This window comes from Rosa chinensis, chromosome 3 (assembly GCF_002994745.2).
Source record: "Rosa chinensis cultivar Old Blush chromosome 3, RchiOBHm-V2, whole genome shotgun sequence".
Lineage (NCBI taxonomy): Eukaryota > Viridiplantae > Streptophyta > Magnoliopsida > Rosales > Rosaceae > Rosa > Rosa chinensis.
In genome coordinates this window covers 29612491-29634280 of record NC_037090.1, presented here as the reverse complement: position 1 = coordinate 29634280, position 21790 = coordinate 29612491, and the positions used below count along the sequence as shown (strand labels likewise).

At 38.5% G+C, this 21790-nt stretch overlaps 2 protein-coding genes and 1 long non-coding RNA gene across 5 annotated transcripts; all 3 read right to left on the bottom strand.

Moving 5' to 3' along the window:
• Positions 1–1807: 1807 nt before the first annotated feature.
• LOC121052158 lies at positions 1808–3511 on the bottom strand. Its single transcript, XR_005808213.1, has 3 exons — positions 3233–3511; positions 2614–2678; positions 1808–1999 (listed from the first exon to the last, which is right to left on the bottom strand). It is a non-coding gene; the product is annotated as an uncharacterized LOC121052158 (long non-coding RNA).
• A 6404-nt stretch (positions 3512–9915) lies between these two features.
• LOC112193117 (probable calcium-transporting ATPase 6, plasma membrane-type) lies at positions 9916–14990 on the bottom strand. The gene is made up of 6 exons (XM_024333151.2): positions 14548–14990; positions 12470–12622; positions 11767–11935; positions 11402–11673; positions 10815–11126; positions 9916–10521 (listed from the first exon to the last, which is right to left on the bottom strand). Exons 1-6 carry the CDS (start codon positions 14701–14703, stop codon positions 10093–10095), a joined length of 1491 nt encoding a protein of 496 aa, XP_024188919.1. The 5' UTR covers positions 14704–14990; the 3' UTR covers positions 9916–10092.
• Positions 14991–15514: 524 nt separating this feature from the next.
• On the bottom strand, positions 15515–21263 carry LOC112193118. 3 transcript variants are annotated; one of them, XR_002933787.2, is made up of 4 exons: positions 21063–21263; positions 20451–20791; positions 16527–16962; positions 16286–16413 (listed from the first exon to the last, which is right to left on the bottom strand). XR_002933787.2 is itself a non-coding variant. In XM_024333153.2 (3 exons), exons 1-3 carry the CDS (start codon positions 21174–21176, stop codon positions 16245–16247), a joined length of 624 nt encoding a protein of 207 aa, XP_024188921.1. In that variant the 5' UTR covers positions 21177–21261; the 3' UTR covers positions 15515–16244. The 3 variants fall into 3 exon arrangements, 2 of the variants coding, with proteins under 2 accessions (XP_024188921.1, XP_024188922.1); XM_024333153.2 differs by lacking the exon at positions 16527–16962 and having other exon boundaries at positions 15515–16413; positions 21063–21261; XM_024333154.2 differs by lacking the exons at positions 16286–16413; positions 16527–16962 and adding an exon at positions 18156–19434.
• Positions 21264–21790: the final 527 nt, after the last annotated feature.

The following is a 21790-nucleotide window of genomic DNA, read 5'->3' as shown; positions in this document are numbered from 1 at the left end:
CGACTGCTCACCACGTCGAGGCAGGCCTCTGGCCTCATCAGAGAGTGGTGAGTGCGGCCAGACGGGGAGGTTTTAGTTAAGGGGTCAGTGGCTTCGGTCGGAGGGTTCTGGCTCTGATATAGGTGTGGTTCAGGTGAGGGTCCAACGCGGCTGGGGTCTTCTCATGGTGATCTTTAGGGGAAGTTGGGTTGCCCTGTCGAGCGATTTGACCATCGCTTTGATGGGTTTCGGGGCTAGAAGCACAGCGCTAGCGGAGTGGAAGTGTCGACTGCAGCATCTATGCTTTCTCAGGCTTCAGAACAGTGCGTGCGGGAGGAGGATAGCTGTTTTACGGCTATGCGGATCAGGTGACAAGATGCTCTTCCGATTCTTTGTTGACGATGGGCTTCTCTATTGGAGGAGTTGTGCCGGCAGAATAGTGGCCAGGCTGGTTCATGGGTTTTGGTGCTTCGTCAGCAGTGGTGGCTGGTGGTACTTCTCCATGGTGGCTGGGCTTTGCGGTGGGGAGCTTTATCAGGGATCTCTGATTAGGCTCTGGGGCTGGGCCTTTTAGGCCAGACTTAGTTGGGCTGGGGCTCTGTGTTTATTTGCAGTTTTTTTTTTCAATAATTCCCTTTGTGGGAGGTAGTGGGCTTTGGCCCGGTCTAGGCATTTGTTTTGTGTTTGTTTTTTTCTAGTTGTTAGTTAGGTGACAAACCTCGATCACTTTTAACTCAATCGGGTGGTTTGTCTTGTCTATGCTAGTGGGAACTCCTCTATGAGCCTCTGTAGAAGTATTTGGTTTCAACATACCACAATGGTGTGCTCGGCGTTTGGAGTCAGGTAAAATAGATTACCTACGGGGCGAGGTGTTTTTGTTAGTATAGACTACTTTGAGCTTTTAGTTGTCAAAATAGAGTAGTCTTCTATACTATTCTTTGCCCATGAATTAGGGCCATATTAATGTATGAGCTCTTTATCTCAAAACAAGGGGAAATGTTCGTCGCAGGGTTATATAAAATTAAATGCGGATGCATCCTTTAATTGCACAACTTTTAGTGCAGGTCTAGATACTCTATAGGTGCTTATCTATGGGTCTTTATGCATACCCAACAACATATACATTTTGCTAAACACGCTGAGCTTGCATCATGTCGGGTGGCCTTACACCAAGGCTTCCATCCCACTACTACACTATCTTGTGCATACAAGGAGGTTAGGAAATGAAGTTGCTCATATACTAGCTCAAGATGCTCTGATTCCAAGATGTAATTTTATCTATTTACATGTACCGACTCCGTTTGTGGAGGAAGCATTGCACTTGGATTGTAGTGATTTTGCTCGCATAGTATTTTTTGTACTTATAGATCTGCACACATAGTGAATTTCCTTTAAAAAAAAAAAAACTTAAATAGTTTATTAGTATGAGAGTAATCATTAAACATAGTGTGAATAATACAACAATAATCATTGATGGGTCTACTTATAACAATACGTCTGATTAACAAGCCTAAACTACTTAGCATGTTCGGGAAAGTTTTCAAAATATATATATATATTTTAAAACATAAATGAGAAATATTGTATTTTTCAAATTTGAAAATGTGTTATGTGACAGGACCCGACCCAAGTTTCACCCTGAAACCCAGATACGAGCCTATGGGGCCCACTTCAGGTGAAATCCTACCGAAAAATCGGCAGAACCTCCCCTAAAATAGGCTACCCAAAATTTCACAAAACCTGGTCATGGTTAATAATAAACTCCTACTCACATGCACAATCCAACATTTACATTCCACGTGTATAAGTTACATTCAGAAAGTACGAATTCCACATTAACTTCAATACGATAACAGATTTTCAAGCATTAACATTCTCCAAAATAGAAGGTTATCAGAGCAGTGCTGCATAACTAAGCCGATATCATACAAGGTAGGTTAAGTATTAACCTACAGTCAAAAATGGAAGCGTTGATTCCTATGCCTCAAGTTCCTGGACGCGATCTCGGCCAATCTGAAATCTGGGCATTTGAAACCAAAGGGCCCAGGGGAAAACATTTAAAAACCGTTAGAGTGAGTGGACAAAACTGAAACAAGTTATGAAACAATTAATTAAATGCCTCCCCATTTCTCTTGTTAACAAAACCGACATGCAGCGAGATTTCATAATATTTCCAACTCAATCATTTTCAAGAAAACTCATTTGATGATTAGAAAGGACTGCTATCTAGTCATCTCATGCCATCTGGGAGGGACTGCCACCCAGATGACCCATCGGAAAGGACTGCCAATCGGAATAGGAGGCGGTGGGTAGAAGGGACTGCCAACTAGCCACAGGTAGTTAGAGGGACTGCCAACTAACTACCTCATGTCATCTGGAAGGGACTCCCAACTAGGTGACGCATCGGAAGGGACTGCCAACTGGGATGCAGTCTGGAAGGGACTGCCAACCAGACTATTACTTAGAAGGGACTGCCAACTAGGTAATATACGCATGCGCCAAAGATAGCCTCCTTGCCAACTCCTTTCTTTAAATCCATTTCTTTCATGATACCACATTTACTCAAATAATATTCCATTAAAAACTTAATACCATGCTGCATGCATTATTTACATAAAATAAAAGTCCACTCACAGGTAAGTCTCGCAGCTAATCCTGCTGCCTGCCCGTGTCCTCCTCGCTCGAGGGATTAGAACGTCCTGTAGCAAATGGACAGGATTTAATTAACCTCGATAAGAAATTAATCTAAGAGTCAAAGCTTAATCCTTTGGAAATTAATACTCATTACTCAAAAGATATTTCCTCTAACAACCAATTCTTCAATTTAGGATTCAACTCTCGAATTTTTAGAATTCCTTACAATTTCAGTGCCCTTAAAACTCTAATCTTGACAAGGATCGTTTCGATAACTTAACCAACTAAATTTCAATTTCTTAACCAAAACTAACCACCAATTTATAAAGTAATTCTCTTCCCAAAATCTCCAAATTCTCTTTTAATTTTTCCTTTTCAAATCCCAATCTCCTCTCTAATTTCCCAACAAAATAATTCAACAATAGCCTTTTATCAAGAGACTTAACCCATAACATTTATAAACCATAATAATCAAACAACCATATTCAACATCAAATTCCAAAGAAATCTCAATACCCAACAATCTCAAGTTTAACACAAAACTCAAAGATTAAATCCAATTCTGGTCAACATATTTAGCTAAAAATCATCTCCACAACACACCCAACAATTTCTATACCTGCAATAACAACCAAAAACAAGCAGAAATAGCCGGAAATTCAAACCCAAAATCAAGAACTCGGCTGCAACTGTTCACGCTACTGTTCACGTCCCCAATCACCTTCAATTCTTCCTCCACAGGCCAACACAAGCTGCAAGAAGTTAGGGATGAGGATTAGCGTCGCCCCAGCAACCAAAACCCCAAAGGAATCTGCCAGAACCCGCCGGAAACCGAAGGTCAAAGCAAGTCTCTGATTTCCCCATTCTGGGAATTTCTCCTCAAATCTCTAAAAAACAAAGTTACCCAATCGAAAATCTTAACTTAGATGCAAAAGGGGGAAGAGAGGATGATGGCCAGTGACGAGGCCCGCGGTGGTCCGGCGGAGGTGATTTCACCGGAAATGGGTTCCGGTTCGAAGAGAAGAAAAAGAGAAGGGGGGGCTGGAGTCGGGTCTGTCCCAATTTCACTCTCTCTCTCTCTCACCTTTTTACCCACTTTCCTCTTAAAATATCAAAAATATCCACCATGAATAGTAACTTTCCATTTTGGTCATAACTTTTCTGTAGAAACTCCGATTTAAACAAACTACATGTCCACGAACTCAATTTTTCGTATACTACGACATTCACAAGGAAATTCCTAACTTAACTGACAAAAGAAAAAGTCAACTCCTCGATCAATAACAATAAAATGTAAGTAGTAAAAACTTTAAGGTACAGGGCACAACATTATGTGTTCAAGTAAATCCAGAATATGTGTCTGGCCCAAACTCTAAGTTACTTGTGCAAGTTGTAATATGATTTATGTTAGAGATATTCGTAGATATCCAATCAATGTACGATTACCTTTCCATGTACAACTCTACTTCTATGTTTGTAATCCTCTATATAAAGTAGGGGTGGGTTCGGTACGGTATCGGACCTTGAAGCCCAATACCACCTACCGTACCAAACTAAGTTGATACACAAAATAGTCTACCATTACAGGCCACAGAAGTCGGTATACAGAGATCTCAGTTGGTTGGGCCTCGTACCGAGTTTAAGATTGGGCCAGATTTTAGCTACGGCCCAACTAAATTTTTAAAAGCCCAAACCTGTCAGCAAATGAAAAACTGCAATCCTCACATCAATTTAAAGGCCCAACCTGCAAATGAAAAATAAGCTAACTTCACTACTTGAGTTCATCACTCCAGTTCATCCCCTTCATCACTCCATAGTTCATACAAATTTTAAGTCAATAATTCATAGTTCACAGTTCACACTTCACATAAATGAATCAAAATATCAAATGATACAATAACTAAGTGCAATAGTTGAAAACAAAGTGTTCAAGGACTCAAAGTTCATCTCATCATCACTTCATATTTGCTTGCTGCCTTGCTGAGTTGTTGTGCTCCCTCAAATTCAATTTCTGCAAATTCAGTTTCTGCAAATTCACACTTCATACTCAGTTTCTGCAAATTCAGTTTTTGTTGAAAATAATAAGAATGCTGGCAGTTTGGAACAATAATAGATGACTTAAACCGATAACAAATTGGAACAATAACAGATGACTTAAACCATAAATAGCTTTACTGTAAACTGCTGCTTCTGAAGCAAGCTTTTGATAATACTGAAACCCAAAAAACCAATAAACTATTTTTCCCCTCTTTCAAAGGCAATACTCTCCATTTGATTTCTCAATTAATCTACAAATGCCTCATATAATGAAATGCATAGCTTAAGAGTTAAGAGTTACTGGGATTTCATAAACACCATCCAAATTCATCTTCATACAGGAATAATTCTAAGTTTCTAACTATATCCAAATCGAAGATATATGCTATCATTACATTCATGGAGGATTGGAGGCTTCGAGCAACTCAGAAACTCAAAAAGCATAAAACTTTAATCAATTCTGATAAAAACACCAGGGTCTAGAATATTTCAACATTACAAGTAACAACAAAACCAAGATTCTGGATTAGAAACTCCAAATACAGCATGTTAGACCAAACAAGAAAAGCAGCAAAAGGAAAACGGAAAACCTACCAGATTCTCGGTATGCACGGTCTGCAGTCTGCACCTACCAGATTCAAACTTTGCCTTCTTCTCCCTCAAAGATCAAACTTAGTCCTCGATCCTCCTGTTCTTCCAAGCACAAAAGGAAAACCTTGAAAACCCAGAATAAATTGGTAAATCTCAACAATCCAAAGCTTCTAATCACACCTTAAATCAACAATCCAAAGCTTCTAATCACTAAAATTGAAAACAATCGAAGGTCGTACTCACCAGCAGTAATGGTTTGAAAGATTCGATTGATCTTCAAAGAGGTTGAGACTTTGAGAGGCTCAGAACCTCAGAGCCATGCTCGGGTTCGAGAGAGAGAGACCGAGGGAGTGACCAAGAGAGGGACTGAGGGATTAGGGTTTGGAAATTTTTAATCTAATGGTTGTGAATTAAAACTGAAGAAAATCAACGGCTATGTTTGATAATATAAGAAATATTTAAAATAAATAAATATTATATTAAATACTTGGTACGGTACGGTACGGTATACCATATTTCTGTAAGAATCAATACCAGTACCGTACCAGATACGAGAGCTCGGTTCGGTTATACCGTACCACAACTTCGGTTACCGAAAATCTTGGTTTGGGATGGACTCGGTTGGTTGGTTTGGCTCGGGAGAATTTGGCAGCCCTAATATAAAGAGACCCCTGTTATCAATGAAAGTATAGCAAATAGCCAAACCTTGATTCAGGAATCTAAAACCTTAAATATGAATACAAAACCTTGAAACCTTTTCTGCCCCCGCAGCACACCTTAGAGCCCTTGACCCTAGGAATCCAGAACCGGCGGCAGAACCACCAGAACAGGTCGGAAACCTACCGAACCGGCCACCTGAAACTCTAAACTGTCTGCAGCAAAAACTGTATCGGTTCACCACCTTCCGGACCTCCGATTGCCACCAAATTTTTCCAGCAGTAGCATCTTGATCTCATGATTCCATAACTGGTCAGATTGTTCCAAAAACCGATCTAAAACTTGCAGAACCAACCGCCTGACTGACGGTCCGCATGTAGAAAACCGGACAGAAAAGTTTTTAGGGTAATTACGACCACCACCGATTAATTGCGGCCACGACCGACCAGTTCCGACGGGCGACAACCACCGCCGACCATCCCAATTCTCTTATGACCCTCCAACAACTTTCCGCTGATTTTTCTGGCGACTTTTCCAGCAATTTTAGAGGTATGTTTTAAAAGTTCCTGTTTTTGAAGTTTTTATACTTTTTCCCTTCTTTTTCTTCGGGGACTTGCAACCTCCCTTCTTCTACCCCCCTTTCTTCTTCATAGGGGAGATCATAAGCTGAATTGTGGGGGTTCGTGCACACTCTAAGCTTGGACCTTGTAGAGTTCTCCAAACTTAGAGTTTGTTGAGAAATTATGATCGACCACAAACACATCATTGTTTCGATCTAATCCAATACCTCTTGGAATCAAATTTCTTGGGAGAGACTAAGCTCAGAAATTTCTAATTTCTTGGAAGTGATTACGCTTAGAAATTTCTAATTTCTTGGGAGCGATTACGCTCAGAAATTTCTATTATTTTCGTGAGCTTTTTCCGCACTGAACTAACCCTTTTCTTGTTCTCTGCTCAGGATGAGTAACTTGAACAAACTAGACTTTGCTCCATTGGGAACAACTGGCTCTGGATATCACAAGTGGCTCCGTGATGTTCGCCAGCATCTCAAAACCGAAGGAATCCTGGATACTAGGCCTGGGCTCGGGTCAGGCCAGGCCTGAAAATCAGTAAGACCGAGATTGAAACTATCGGTTTGGGTTTTTTTCAAAATGAAAACTGACAGAAAACGAACCCATTAGGGTTGGTTCTATCTTTCGGGCTTTTCGGGCCCAATTTCCAGTTCAAGACGCTTTGCCTATTTTCCAAAGACAGTTATGCACTTCTGTCATCTACCACTCATTCTGGTACCTAGAAAACTAGAATGCATATCCAATTATGTAATACCCTGAAATTTCATTATTTTTTTTCCGAGGATTGTTCCAGAATTTAATTAGTAGTTGTTGGGCTATTTTGTGGTTCGTGGGTGAGGTGGAAGTGTTTTGGACGAATAATTACTCGAAACGTTTTATTTTCGAGGGGTCAAAAGGATAACTTTTTATTCGTTGATTTTCTCTTAACTTCACAAAAGTCGTAGAGCGCGTCGATACGAGTTCATGGACATGCGACACGTGAAAAATGGAGTTTGTATGAGAAAGTTATGGTCAACGAAAGTTTATACTATTTTTGGAAATTTCTATAAATAGGGGTTTCTGTTTTGAGTAAATCAGAAATTTACTATTTTGGAAACTTGCCAAAACTGAAAATCTTCCAAACGCTTTGTTCTCTGTCCTCTTTACACTCGACCCAGTACATTCTCTAATCTCTGGTGACCGGCGACGATGAAACCAACCCAGACCTCTTCGCCTCTTCATTTCGCTCCTCCCTACAATGGCCTCTAGTGGCGATTCTCACCCACGGCGGCGCAGCAAGACGGCGAAGACGAGTACAGTCGGATCTGGCTAGAATTCTCTCCTCGAGCAGTGATGGCTAGGCTTGAAACAAAGCATGTTTGTGTCGTAGAAGCATCCCTTGTTGATCCTTGGTTGTGGTTTCGAGCGATTCTCAGTGTGGAGTTGCAACTCAACGTGAACAGTAATTATTGGGCTTTGGACGGCGATAGGCGGCGATCTAGACCGAGTTGGCTTGAACCCCAGGTATTAAAGTTGCTCTACTTGGTATTCTTGATATTTTGGATCGTTGGATTAATATGGTTTTAAGTTTTGGCCAGTGGTGGATGTGGTGGTTATGCAACCGCCTGTGGCGGCGCTTTGGCGGCGTTCCTGTCATGTAAGGGACAGTTTCTATTTTTATATATCATTGACTCATCGATACGAGCGTTTTATATATAATACGTAATTTTTGGAGATTGTCTGATTATGTTATGATTTTTACGGTTTTGAACCGTTTGATTATTCAATCTATGAGGATTTGAGTGTTCGATTGACTTGTGGTTTTGACATATCGATCGTAGAAGTATTCCAGAGACTTTGGGTGGTATCAGATGTGGTTTCTCCTCGATTGGCGTCACTTTTGTGGTTTTAGTTCAAAACGGGGGTTTCAGACTTTAATCGCTTGTGATTCGTGTACTAAGTTGGGACCGTATGTGATTAGGTACTTGACAGAGTTGTGTTAAGTGGATTGAGGTGATTGTGCTTATCTTGGTTGGTGTGTGAAGATGCAGCGGGATTCAAAGATGAGTAAATCTCACGATATTCGTTATGAGCATAGTTACGATATTGTCTTGGAGTTATTAGTTTAACTGTGACTATAGTTGGTATTAGTGGCACTCCTAAGTGGATGACTATGTGTGTGTGTATTATTTACGTGAGATATATATGTATTGGTGACTTCGTTATGGTGTGAACAATACTTTGAAATGAGTTAATTATTGTGATAATTACCCAAACAACAATCACTGGTGGGCCTGCTTAAAACAATAAGTTTGACTAACAAGTTTGAACTTAAATTTCTATATCCAAAAGTACAATAATAGAGCTACGGAATGTTTAGTGTAGACGTTGAACCTAAAGAGATGATAATGCTGGTCGTTGGTGAAAACTGTCATAACTTGATCATCGATGATTTGCATTTAAGTGACAACACGACCGCAAAGGGTCTAACGTATCTAGTTCAGTTGTCTGGTCATGGAAATTGAGGGAAAAATAGTGAGAGAAACTGACAAAGTGTCTGGCCATTTTAGTAGCGTGGAATACTAATTGGTGTTATTAGCAGTCCCAACAAGAAATTCCAAGTCCAAGAACTACTCATAACTAGAAAATGGGATTGGTAAGTAGATTTCACTATAGACATGGCTTTAGGCCGGGGATAAATCCCAAATACATCAACCCATCAACTCCGCTGCTACGACCACTAGCAAATCTATGAATTATCTCATATTCAGTGATGAATGTCTCAATATGAATGGTTTACCTTGATGTATTGAGACATCAATGTACTGTAGATAAATGCAACTGAAATGTTGAGTAACCATATGTGATAGACTAGTGCTGGGAAGCTATATAGCATATTGGTTATTTTAAAAATTGAAATGACTACGACTGTGGAGGCAACGCATTAGTATATTCTTTCCATACTAAAGACCTCCTTAGATTTTATTTCCTTGAATAGACTCACTTTTCGATTGCATATCCACATCTTAACTGTTCAGTTATTAAGTATATATGAGTAGATAATCTCTACAAATTTTTAGCCAAATTGATAATCCGTAAGGCATTCAAAACTGCGATTTACAATTATGAACACGAACGGTTCAGGTTCGACAGTTTCGGTTCGTTCACTGATTTAATTTAATTTGATATCTTAACGATCATCAATTTGGCTGAAAATTTGCATAAGTGATTCTAGTAAGGGATCCCTTTTTTCGGTCTTTTTTAGGGATAGGGCATTAGACCAACTTTTCGATCATATGTTGACATTTCAACCGTTTAGTTTTTAGATCCTAATGTGTGTGTGTTGTTTGTGTGTGTGTTGTGTATCAAAGTATTCAGATTCCAGAGAATAAAAAAGAGTGAAATGCTTCAGTTCTATCAGCTTCAATAATTAACTATAATCCAAACATTATACAGGTCCAAACCATCAGCTTCAAAACAGTGATGTTTCATATTGATAAAATTTAGAAATATACCAATAATTCACTCAACTAGCTATACAAGGAAAAAATCAATGGCAAAATTTAAACCCAACTCAACTAGCTATACATAATTATAAGTGTAGTGCTATATCCTAAAAGCCTTGTTTATAATCTTATCTATTCTAATCTATTTTATGGAAGAGTAAATACTCTAACATTGCAAGAGCATAATCGACGACAAATCTAGTTGCATCTCCCGAAGACCAATTATTGATCTCGTTGCAACGCACTTTTTCCACCACTATTTTTATCATTACCAGTAAAGCTATCACCACGGAGGCATAACCATAGTCAACCGCAAAAGCAACCCAAAATTTGACGATGGTTGTAATACCATTAATATTCTGCTTCACCAAAAATGTCAGCATGGAGAAGGCAAAATCAATGTCATCCCCAACCCTTACAATAACCACAAAAGTTGCCAACACCACAAAGGTGCATTGCATCATTTGAGCTGAGATTCTAACTTCACCAACAGATCTAAATATGGCACTGTAATTGATCTTCAGTAGTGCCGTTTTTGGACCATGAAAAGCGACTTGGAAATTTTCCTGGTCAACAATAAGAAAACCGAATTGAAAAAAAATAAAAAAAAATAATAATAATAATAGCAATCACTGCCGCTCCCTGCTAAAGTTGTATGAAGAGTTCACAAGACAATTGAGAATGATAGTAGTGACCAGTTACCTATTTGCATACATATACTTGTATTTCACACACATAACTTGACCTATGGGTAATGTGCGTGGAAATATAGTATGTATGCATGTATATTTGCATATTTGTTTCTCTTCTAACGCTTTCAATAAGATCTTTTAAATTTTCATTGCAATTATTTACTAACCTGGACCAACTTCCTAACAGCATTCAGCTGCTCAGCGGAGAATCTATGAATTTCCGGTCCTTCTGTGGCCAAGCCATCACCAGTCCCTTTGGCTGAGTTTCCAACAGGCATGCACTCCGGGACAAATGCAACAGTCATGCTAACTGATCCAATAAAAATGGTGAGTCCCCATAGTGGGACAATGCTAGCAACCACTCCCAAGAACTCAACTATGACAACTTCAAAGGCCAAAGTGCAAATCATGATTCCTACCAATATCCAGTTGTCAAATGTGTTTATCATCTCTATTTCATGCCTATTCATCTGAAGCATCTGACAAGACAAAAGCAAAGAAAAAACATGTATGATTCATATGTGGAATTTCAGTGTTAGAGTTACTGTATTCTACTACATGCTATCAATTCACCACAATCTAAATAATATATAACTGAAACAAGATTCTCTGTCCCCAATGATTATATGCATGTGTCTAGATATATGCACACATATATACAAGAAATCAAATTTTGATTAGTACTGAAGTGTCAAATGAACCCTGTGGCGGATGCAGTAGAGAACTAGCGTTTCCTTTTACCAGTTAAAGTTACCTTGCAAAACACTATTGAGTTGAATATCACAGTGTCAAGAACAGCAATTGCATCTGGACTAGTAAGTCCTAGTAGCTGCGTCCCATAGAAATTGAGAACTCCAAGGACAGTCAGTTGATAGATACTCTGGCCAATGATATTCCTCCAAATGCCCCTGGTGATGAAGCTTGTACCCGTCAAAAACTGGGGCATTTGTATAAGTGCGCATGCACCAACAGTGTACATATTCAGGTTGACCCAAAGTAATTGCACAGTAGCAAGGGGAACGTTTCCTGAAAGTGGTGTGTAATTTATCACTGTTTGTGTCTTTTCATAATAAATATAAGTGTCACATGGAAGAAAATTAGCCAGACGTCCCAACATACCTGAAACACGTCCAGAAACAGCATTGATCACCAGAGCAACTACGTTAATTGCTAACTGGAACTGCATAAAATTTTGGATGTTTATGTATGCACGATTCCATCTGGCCACACTTGCTGCAGTTCTAAAATTGTCATCCAATTTGATAACATCAGAACCTCCTCTGGCAACCTGTATATATTAACCATCAATTGGCTACTTAAAATTTGGAAGAACAAGTAATCAAGAAGCGGAGACAAAGAATAGAGAACCAGAGAAAGCAAGACTTTTCAATGAAAACTAAGGTCGATTCAGATGCCATGCCAACAACAGCATACGGTCAACTTTTCCTTTTTATATTAACTTCCTCATGAAATGGTTAAGAACGATACTAAGTTGATAATGATGAGAAACTAATCCATCTTTTATTTACACATGGTGGGGTGTTGAAAGTTACGCCATCAAGCAAATTTGAGAAACTAAGTCTGACAAATTTAAAGACATCAGCATGAAATCTAACAAGTTTCAAACTATGTAAAAAGATATGGAAATGAAGGAAAAGAAAGAGAGAGAAATGTAACTAGAGAAAAATGCTGCAGGATTGTATCCAAAATAGAAGTGCTACAGGATCGAAGAAGAAAAGACCCAATATGGCAGAATTAATAAATAAGTAGGACAGGAAAGACTTAAGAATGCAATAAGTAGACAAGTAGCTGAGACACAAACCTGGGTTCCTGCTATACCCATAGCAAGTTCATTGTCTGCCACCATATTTTGACCTGACCCAATATCATGGTCACGTTTGATAGATGCAAGCTCATCTTTGTCAAACTGTAGTATTGCTGCTCTTTGAACCTTAACAGCAACTTCAACTGAACCCTGAAAAAAAAAAAAAAAGACAATCATCGTCACATAGCACTATAGTTGTAAACTTCTAGTCTAATTTGATAAGCCAAAGCCCTTAACTGAGAATGACAATATAATAGGCTATATACAGACCTACATACATATATAGACACACAGAAAAATATTCCTACCTACATAGCTTAACCTGCATATGTGTATGAACATCCACAGATTCTACTACACACATGATTTATACAGATCGAGTTGCACTCTTATAAGGTTCTCAAGTAATTTGTTAGATAGATTTGGACAACTCTTGATGCATCTCAGTTGTATATATATGAAAAACCACAAGGACCTTCCAAAATGATTTTTGTGTGTACACAAGGAACTGAAATTGGAGACATGGAAAAGTCTGAACAGTTAACAATGTTGACATCAATAAAAGTATCTACAGTAAGAGTTGAGTTGTTCCCTATCTAAGCATCACTTGTGAACTGAACTAGCATCTTGTTAAGGCTATTGTGGGTGAAAATTGATCGGGCTAGTTATGAACTGAATGCTGGGGTTGCATTTTATCTACTCGGCACTCTTATTTCACATGAGAAAGCAACAAACACACAATCATGCATGTAACTAATCAACATTTTAACCCCATTGATCACAGTTTCCTGGAATCTAAACTAACCCATGTCGTCCAATGCAATTCAACATCTAATCGAAACTAGCTAGTAGAATAATACAATTCGTATGGATCAAATCTGATTGATCCCTTGTGAAAGTTATGAAGAATCATCTGAAACCGACATACCATAGTTAACTATAGGGTGAAACTCATTTGACCTCTTTGCACTTTACACTTACAATTGTTTGTGCGCCTGATCATCTATGGCCTTATACTTTCCAAATTGATCAAAACCATCAGTCAAGTAATTCGTCAGTTTCTTTTCATGAATTGCTGACTTGACGAGTCCACTTGGGCTAATTTTTAACATTGACGATGTAATTAAATAGTGTGTTTCTTGGGTGATGCCATGCAACCCAAGAAATTGAAGGATTAGATCGTAGTTGGCTATGATCAGGCATGGAACCAAGGGGGTGCTGGGATGTGTTGCAGCACCCCCCATTCTTTTTAGAGAAAAAAAATAACTTAGATATATTGACTGTACAGAAGCAAGTGAATGCATGAAGATAGAGGGAAGATTAGAGAAGAGCATGACAAAAGCAACTATATATGAGTAAATGCATGGTAATACAAAAATATTAAGGGATTGAAAAGAAAATATATATTAAAAGATTGGTACAAGCAAAGCCCAGGTACTGTACTTCCTCAAATGACAAAACATATACTTTGAAAAACTTTGACCCAATCACAAAGAAAATCAAAAGAAGCTAAGCTGCAAGTCACAAACTACTAAAGAAAAATCAATCAAACTGAAATTTCTGATAAATCTTGATGCTACCGGCATCGACGCCCTGGGTACGGAGTAGATGTAGAAGATAAAGGAATAGTTTTGCAGCATGAAGCCATTAAATCATACGGACTCATCGAAGTCAAAGTACGACAAATAAGCTTTATATGAACTTAGGAAAACTTGACAGCATCATAAGATAAAATTAGCGCCACTCAATTTAAATTTCTGGTTCCGTCCCTAGCTATGATTAATCAAATTGGAGAGTACAAGCAAAAATGTATAAATTAAGAGTTTGGGGCACAAATGAAGTTGTGAGTAAGTAAAATGAATTTAGCTCTTAACTATATAAGTTCATTTGAAGTGATAGTTAACCACGAAATCAATGCTGTAACCAAATTCAACAACAGGTCTCTGAAGACACCATTTCTAGTACGTACTGTAAAACCCAAAGCTAGCTCTCCCTAACATTTCCAAGAAGAATAACAAATAAACATCAAACTGCAAAAGAAAAAGTGTGAGTGAGAGAGAGAGAGAGAGAGAGACCTGTATCTCAGCCCTGGCCTGGTTTGCCAGATCAACGACACCACGGAACCTTCTAGAACGGAGAAGAGCGGCTGCTTTCCTCCATTTACGTCGAGAATCCGTGGAAAGGTGCTTCTGCTCAGCTTCCAAGTGCTTTTTCAAGTAGTAGTTCTCCATTTCTGCAAAGCTCGCAGGATAGTACCCAGGAGATTCACATTTAGTTTCTAGTGAGCATTCACAAAATGGGGAACGGACGTGATTCCCTACATGCACCCCCAAACATCCCTACATGCACCCCCCAAGCATCCCTGCGTGCACCGCGTTTTTTTTTATTCCTCCATTATTACTGTTCTTCGTCGCTACGTTGGCGAAAGTGATACCACATACAATTCTTTATTTTTAGGTTTTTTTTTTGCACATTTACTAACAAATGCAAAAACTCATAATCAGTAACTCCCAAGTCTGCAAATTTTTTTAAAAACTAAAGTAGAATTGAGATTTTCGATATGTTGAGCGTATAATAGTATTCCTATTTAAGATAGGAACATTATGTACTTGTAGCTTGTAGGCAGATAAATAGGCACTGACCTTCGAATCATTATTGATCATGTTAAACAGGACCTAAATTCATTTCTCGATCAACCAAGATGTGATGAGACTTACAAAGTTATTTAAGATAGGAACATTATGTACTTGTAGCTTGTAGGCAGATAAATAAGCACTGACCTTCGAATCATTATTGATCATGTTAAACCGGGCCTGAATTCATTTCTCGATCAACCAAGATGTGATGAGACTTATAAAGTTATAATTAATTGGTTTACGGAAGCTTAATTTGTGAATATCTAATTCTGGGCAATATGATGATGCAATGCGGCAATAGGGACCTAATTTCTGTCCTAATAAGAAGTGAGAAAATTACTTGTTTATATGCCCGTGTGTTTCTTTCTTCTTTTGGGTGTCGAGTACTTCAGAGATAACTTTGGGATAGTTGGAAACTGACTGGATCTACAATAAGGGTTGAATTAACACAAGGCAAAGTGCTAAGGCACATCCTCCCAAACCTGATTTTGCTAAGACCATCTTCAACGGTTTGGTTACAAACTAAAGCAGAGCCGCGACTGGTTTTGTGATCCCCCTGCTTGCTGGTGTTACAAAAATAGGCTTCAATGATTTCCTGATTACACAAGCAGAGTTCGGAGTCTTCTCCAAGCAATATTCAGTGGCCTCCAGAAACTCGGAACACTCCAGGATTCTAGTAAACAGCATCTATCAATGGCAGTTTGGCAGCTCCCTGGATACTTGAAAAGATTGTCACTGATATCAATGAGAAATCGCAGCTGGTTTTGACGAAATTTTTCACACATACTTAGAGGCTAATTCCACAACAGATAGCAGATAGTTTCGTCAAGATTGGACAATCATTCGGTCCTCACTCTTCTTGGAATAGAGGAACGCCTCCTACTACTCAAAATCCCCTGGGTCCAAAACCAAAAAGAAAAAGGAAAAAAAAAAACAAATACCCTTGAAAAAGTTCCAGGGATTCTACATTTTAAACCCTGCCCAAGTGGCAAGTGACATGGGTTGAGCCTGGAATAAGTCGTGTTCGGTCCTTCCAAAGCAACCAAAAAATGATGGCATCTTTATGGTCTAAGTACATTACCTACCTAAATTCTTTAGTTATATCAAATGATAGTGATCGATTTGACGATTCCTGTCTATGACTCTGGTTTTGCAACAAATGATTCAAGCTTCTGTAGCCAGTTCACATATTGACCTTGTTCTTTTTTGTGTAGGTGGTGCAAGAGGAAGTTAGTAAGCTCTTCTCCAATACCCTTGGCCACTAGATATTCCTTGAGTGCAAGATGTAATTTGATATCCACATAGCTGCCACAGATAATAGAGACAGAATATAATACATTAGAGTACGAAAACAATTATAAATTGAAGTTACATTATTCAAAGAAGGAAAGCAAACATATTATTTGGTAGATCAATACCATTTTATGTGATACAACATGAAGGTGGATGTGCATAGGAAAGTCCCATCAAACAATTTAAGCATGCAAGTCTTTTGGTACAGCCACCAAAAATCTGTTATTCATACTATAATAACCCCAAATAATTAGACTGTACCCCTATAACAATAATAGGGGATGAAAAAAAAACAGGAAGACCAAATAAAATTGGTAAAGCTAGAGCAATGTCGCAATACAGTAGCATTGCATAAGCCCTTTCACCTTAATAATGGCTGCAAGGTAACAAAATTATATCTCTATCCCACAAAACCTCCTCCCCTGCTCCCTTAATGCTGTCAAAAATCCTCTTCTTTCATTCTAGCACCACTCAAAAGTCAAAACACAGCCATCACACATCTCCATAAACACCCTTCTTTTCTCCCTCAAAGCTTGGGCTGCTGGTTGCTCCAACTCCACCCTAAAAAGCTCATGACAATCAAACAAACATGCAACATCAAAAGCATAGCTAATTCTAAGGTAACTCCACTACATAAGAATTGCACTCCTTCAATATTTGGAGTGGCCCAACTTTCTTAGAGGTTAGCCAAATCTTTTTCCTCAAATAAACTGAAAATTTATCATCTTTGGTGATCTTCTTGAAGTGGCAATGTTTTACATGAGCAACATAAGCATCTCCTCCTTCATAATGTGTGCTTCTTCAAGTAGCGAAACAAAATACCACAGATACTGCAGCTTCTACGCACAATCAACCTTAAAGGATCCTTTTGCTCTGCAATTGACTTGACTCTCATAGGCAAATTCGGTGTGAAGAAGAATCATGTGCACATTTTTCATATAATTCCGGTAATGCATTGCAACAATTTACCACTACTATATATTGACTACTAGTTTAGCCATGGTCTTGTGGTTGGTAAGTGCTACAGTATTGCAATTGCTTCCGAACTTCCTCACCAACTTCCACCCATTAGTTCCTAAGCACTTTGCAACTCTATCATGAAAATTAGACGTATGAACTCGATATAAAGTTATAAACAGACCACCAACGATTCAGTCACATGTGATTCTCCTTTATACAAGGAAAGGAGAAAAAGAATACTGTAAAGCAACATGGAACAATGCCATAAACAAAACAGAACTCATGTCCCATTTTTTGTCTAAAGACCTATGAAGTCCATGCAATGAAAACCCTAGTTGAAGAAGGAATTGGTAATGGTGTGTACATTCCAGTAATTAATAAGATATATTGATATACTCTGCATCTCTTCTTTGCCTAAAATATTTTTCTTTTCAATAAGAAGTTAAGAACACACTTTTGTTAAAAGAGAAAACAAAGCAAAACATAGGGGACAAGATGTCAACTGACAATGTTAGCCGAAAGATCTAGGCTCCAACTTACGAAAGCATCAAGTAAAACAACAGCTGAAGTCAAATAACTAGACCCATTACCAATCCAATCATTAAGAATAGAGTAGTATGGAAAGAACTATGTCTGAAATCTGAGGAAATGGATGCCCAAAGATGAACTAATAGTCACAGAACTCTCGAAAATTCTCTTATTTCTGTGATTCTGTCCATCCAAATAACCCAAAATACAGCAATTACAGCGCATCTGCCCAACAACTCGTATTAGACTCACTAAAGACCCTTTTCCATATAACTAATGCAACTGGACATTGTAAACACAAACTTTTATCTATTAGCCACCACTTCCCAAGTTTAATGTTTAGCCAAAATGTCCTCCCAAAATCATCAGCATGTGCCTCCAACGTAATTTAGTTTGCAGCGGGTCTCTAGAATGGACTGGCAGCTAATAACAAACCATCAATCATACTCAGGGCTACTCCTGAGATTTGAGAGGCCTGGTGCAAAATTATAATTGAGGCCTTATACAAAAAAATCCAAAATTTTTTCTCAAAGAAGCGAAAATTGAAAAAGGAGAAGAAAATTTTCAATTGATGCCTTATTAATTTCAGACTTAAATGAACAAAAAAAAAAAAAAACGTATTATGATCAAATTGATAAATACAAAAAAATTACTTTTTGTTCTCTCAAAAGAGCAAAAACTGAAAAAGGAGAAGATAACGTACAGAGGAGTTGCTAGAGTTTGAACCAGAGACCTAAAGTGTGGAAACAAGGAGCCTTAACCAATCAAACTACAGCACAGTTTAGTATAATTAACATGTTTGTTTAGATATAAATATATACATGCTTTACTGATCGGAGGCCTCCCGGATCAGAGGCCTGGTGCAGCTACACCACTGGTGCTGCCTTAGTCCGGGCCTGATATACCAACATGTAAGATATAAAATAAATAACTAAATGAAAAACTCTACTAACAAAGTCAGTGGAATACTGTTTGCAGAACTGTAGCAGCATATCTTAATGTCTTCTTGGGTTTCTTTTTATTGGCTTATTTCAGTGACTGAGATGATATGCCTTCTATATGGGATTTAGTTGTGGGTCTTTAGGATTGGTCTTCTTTTACTATTTTCTCAAACTGAGTGCAGTTGCTGTCTAGGGTCTTTGTTTTTGCTTTTAGCTCATTTTCTTAGGTTACTGGATTTCTTATCCAGCGTTCCATGCATTCTCTATATGAAACAGATGTCTGTTTCCTATCAGAAACATAATTAACATTATATTCATTTCAAGGGATAGATTTGATTTTATAAGGGATTATTGGGAATATATCTGCTTATAGATAGATGGGCTAACTATAATTCTGCTAGACTCTTCTTACTTTTGGCTTTCTACTTCTCTTCAGAACTGCAGGGTACTCTAATAGCAACCAAAAGAGGTATTTCCAGCATTTCCTGCCATAAACATGGGCTAACTGTAATTCTGCCAGACTCCTCTTACTTTTGGCTTTCTACTTCTCTTCAGAACTGCAGGGTACTCTAATAGCAACCAAAAGAGGTATTTCCAGCGTTTCCTGCAATAAACATGGGCTTCAACATCCGTCACAGTGTGCTTGCAGGGCTATGCTTCATCATGCAACTGACTACATCAGAAACTTTTTAGAAAGGATGTCATACCAAATCACTAACAGGGCTTTGATTCTGTCATAAATAGAGGGCTAACTACAAGTCTGCTAGACTCTTCACTTCTTATTTTTTGCTTTCTAGTTCTATTAAAAATGTCAGTGTTAACTCCACTAGCAACCACAAGGGGTTTTAGTGTTTCCTATAAGAAGCATGGGCTTGAACATCCATCAAAGTATGCCTTTGTGGCTATGCCTCACCATGCAGCTGACCAAACCACTATGCCGCAATGCCCTTGTTATCTTTAAAAAGTTCCACCAAAAGATCCACTCACAAACAATTAGACTTAAAATTAACTTACGATCATCCATACCATATATGCCCAACGATAGCAACAAGATAAGTTTAGATTTTGTTGCGGTAAGGAGAATTCATATGTTGACATTATGCAAGATGAAAACTGATATCCATTTGCAATTTATCTGGTAACCATAAGCACGCTGACCAAGCTGTATACAGAAGGAAGAGAAGAACTAGTGATCTAGAGTCCATTCATGCTCTTTAATCTACCTTTTAGGAAGAGAGAGCAGCGACCACCCCAATTGCTCAGAGCCTCAGACACATAATAGGTCAACAGCTAAATTTTCTCCAATGATCTATGTATCTTACTACAGAAAACAACCAAAATGCTGGACTATCACAAGTTTCAGCAGACAGAAACAATGAAAAAGCCACACCTCTATATGTTGAGGCACTTTGTCGTTAACGCCACATAGCTATGCCATTCTAGCAACCTTTTTTATATTTTGTTTTTTCTTTCTTTTGGCTTATGTTTAAAGAGAACTGAAAATAATTGGCAAGAAGCAAAAGTTTCTGGCCACCAACCCCCACCCCAAAAGAAGTGATACAACAGTTTATCTTCACCATCTGTTGAAGTTGATATACAGTAAATGCATATCTGACTAACCTGAATGAGGGACCCCTATAGACCGAAGGGCCAGTTCGCGCTGGTGATTGAATATAATAGAATTCCCAGATTGCAAACGAAGAACCAATACCGTCTTGCTCAAAAATCTCACAGTCAAACTGCAGTATAGAGCTCAACCCAGGCTTCTTCACGCATACCTTCATCACAACATCCCTTGGATACAAATACTCCTCTCTGTCAGTGGTATCCGAAAAGGGACCCAACATAGCTGAAACAGCAACCTCTTCTCCAGACTCCAATTTTCTCCTCAAAACCACATCTTTGGACTGCGGTGAATCCCATTCCACCACAAAATCTCCCAATGAACTGCTTCTGCTTGTCTGTACCAATTAATTCAATATCAAATCATAAACATTCTCCATTAAGAAAATAATGCATAGGCATGCAATCACATAAACCCTATACAAATTCATGGTTATTCACTGAATCCCTAGCAGGTGCTCTTACACTATCAGTTACTAATGAGGAACAGATACCCATTTGTTATTTACACGTTAAAGCGAAATAACAAGCAAATTTTAGTTGAAAAAAAAAATCTGATTTTCTTGGGTGTCGAACGAAACGTAGAATGAATATGAAGAGGGAGAGTACCGGATAATAGTTAGAGGAAAGCTCATGTTGAATTTCAGACTGGAGGAGCTTGACCAAGTTCAGATCCTGAACAGCTTTGCATCCCTTCCGTACTAAATTGCCCACCTTCCGCATTTTCCCTCTACTAAGTACTAACAACCTTACAACCCTGATAGAGAATCCGTAAAGAACTGTCCTTTTTTGTTTTTTTTTGGCAACTACGTGGAATTTATATCACTTGTTCATTCAACTATGTTCTAATTCCGTACTTCAGTCGCTTGATTTAAAAAGAGAAGTGAAATTTGTACACCACATATTACAATCTGCACATCTTTCTTAATTTTTTAATATTTTTTGATATCCTCCTATATTTGTTTCACATATTACAACATTTTTCTTCACTCTCTCTCTCTTGTATACTCTATTTCTTTATATAGGTACGGGATCTGATCAGTTTGGACAGCCCAGATCATTTGAGAAGAATCAAGGTCGAGAGCCGGATCGTTGACCGGAGTGCTCCTACTGGCGACCTAATTCCATCTTCCCCGTCCGACCACGACACGACGGCGGACCACCAACAATCGAAGCGTCTCTTCATCGCGACCTCTTGGTGGTCTCGGATCATCCATGCACTGGCTATAGAGAGAATCGAAGGCCCGAAGTTCATGATTATTGGGGGCAATAATATAATTATTGGGAGGTAATAATATGAGTATTGGGAGGCAATAATATGATTACTGGGGGGCAAT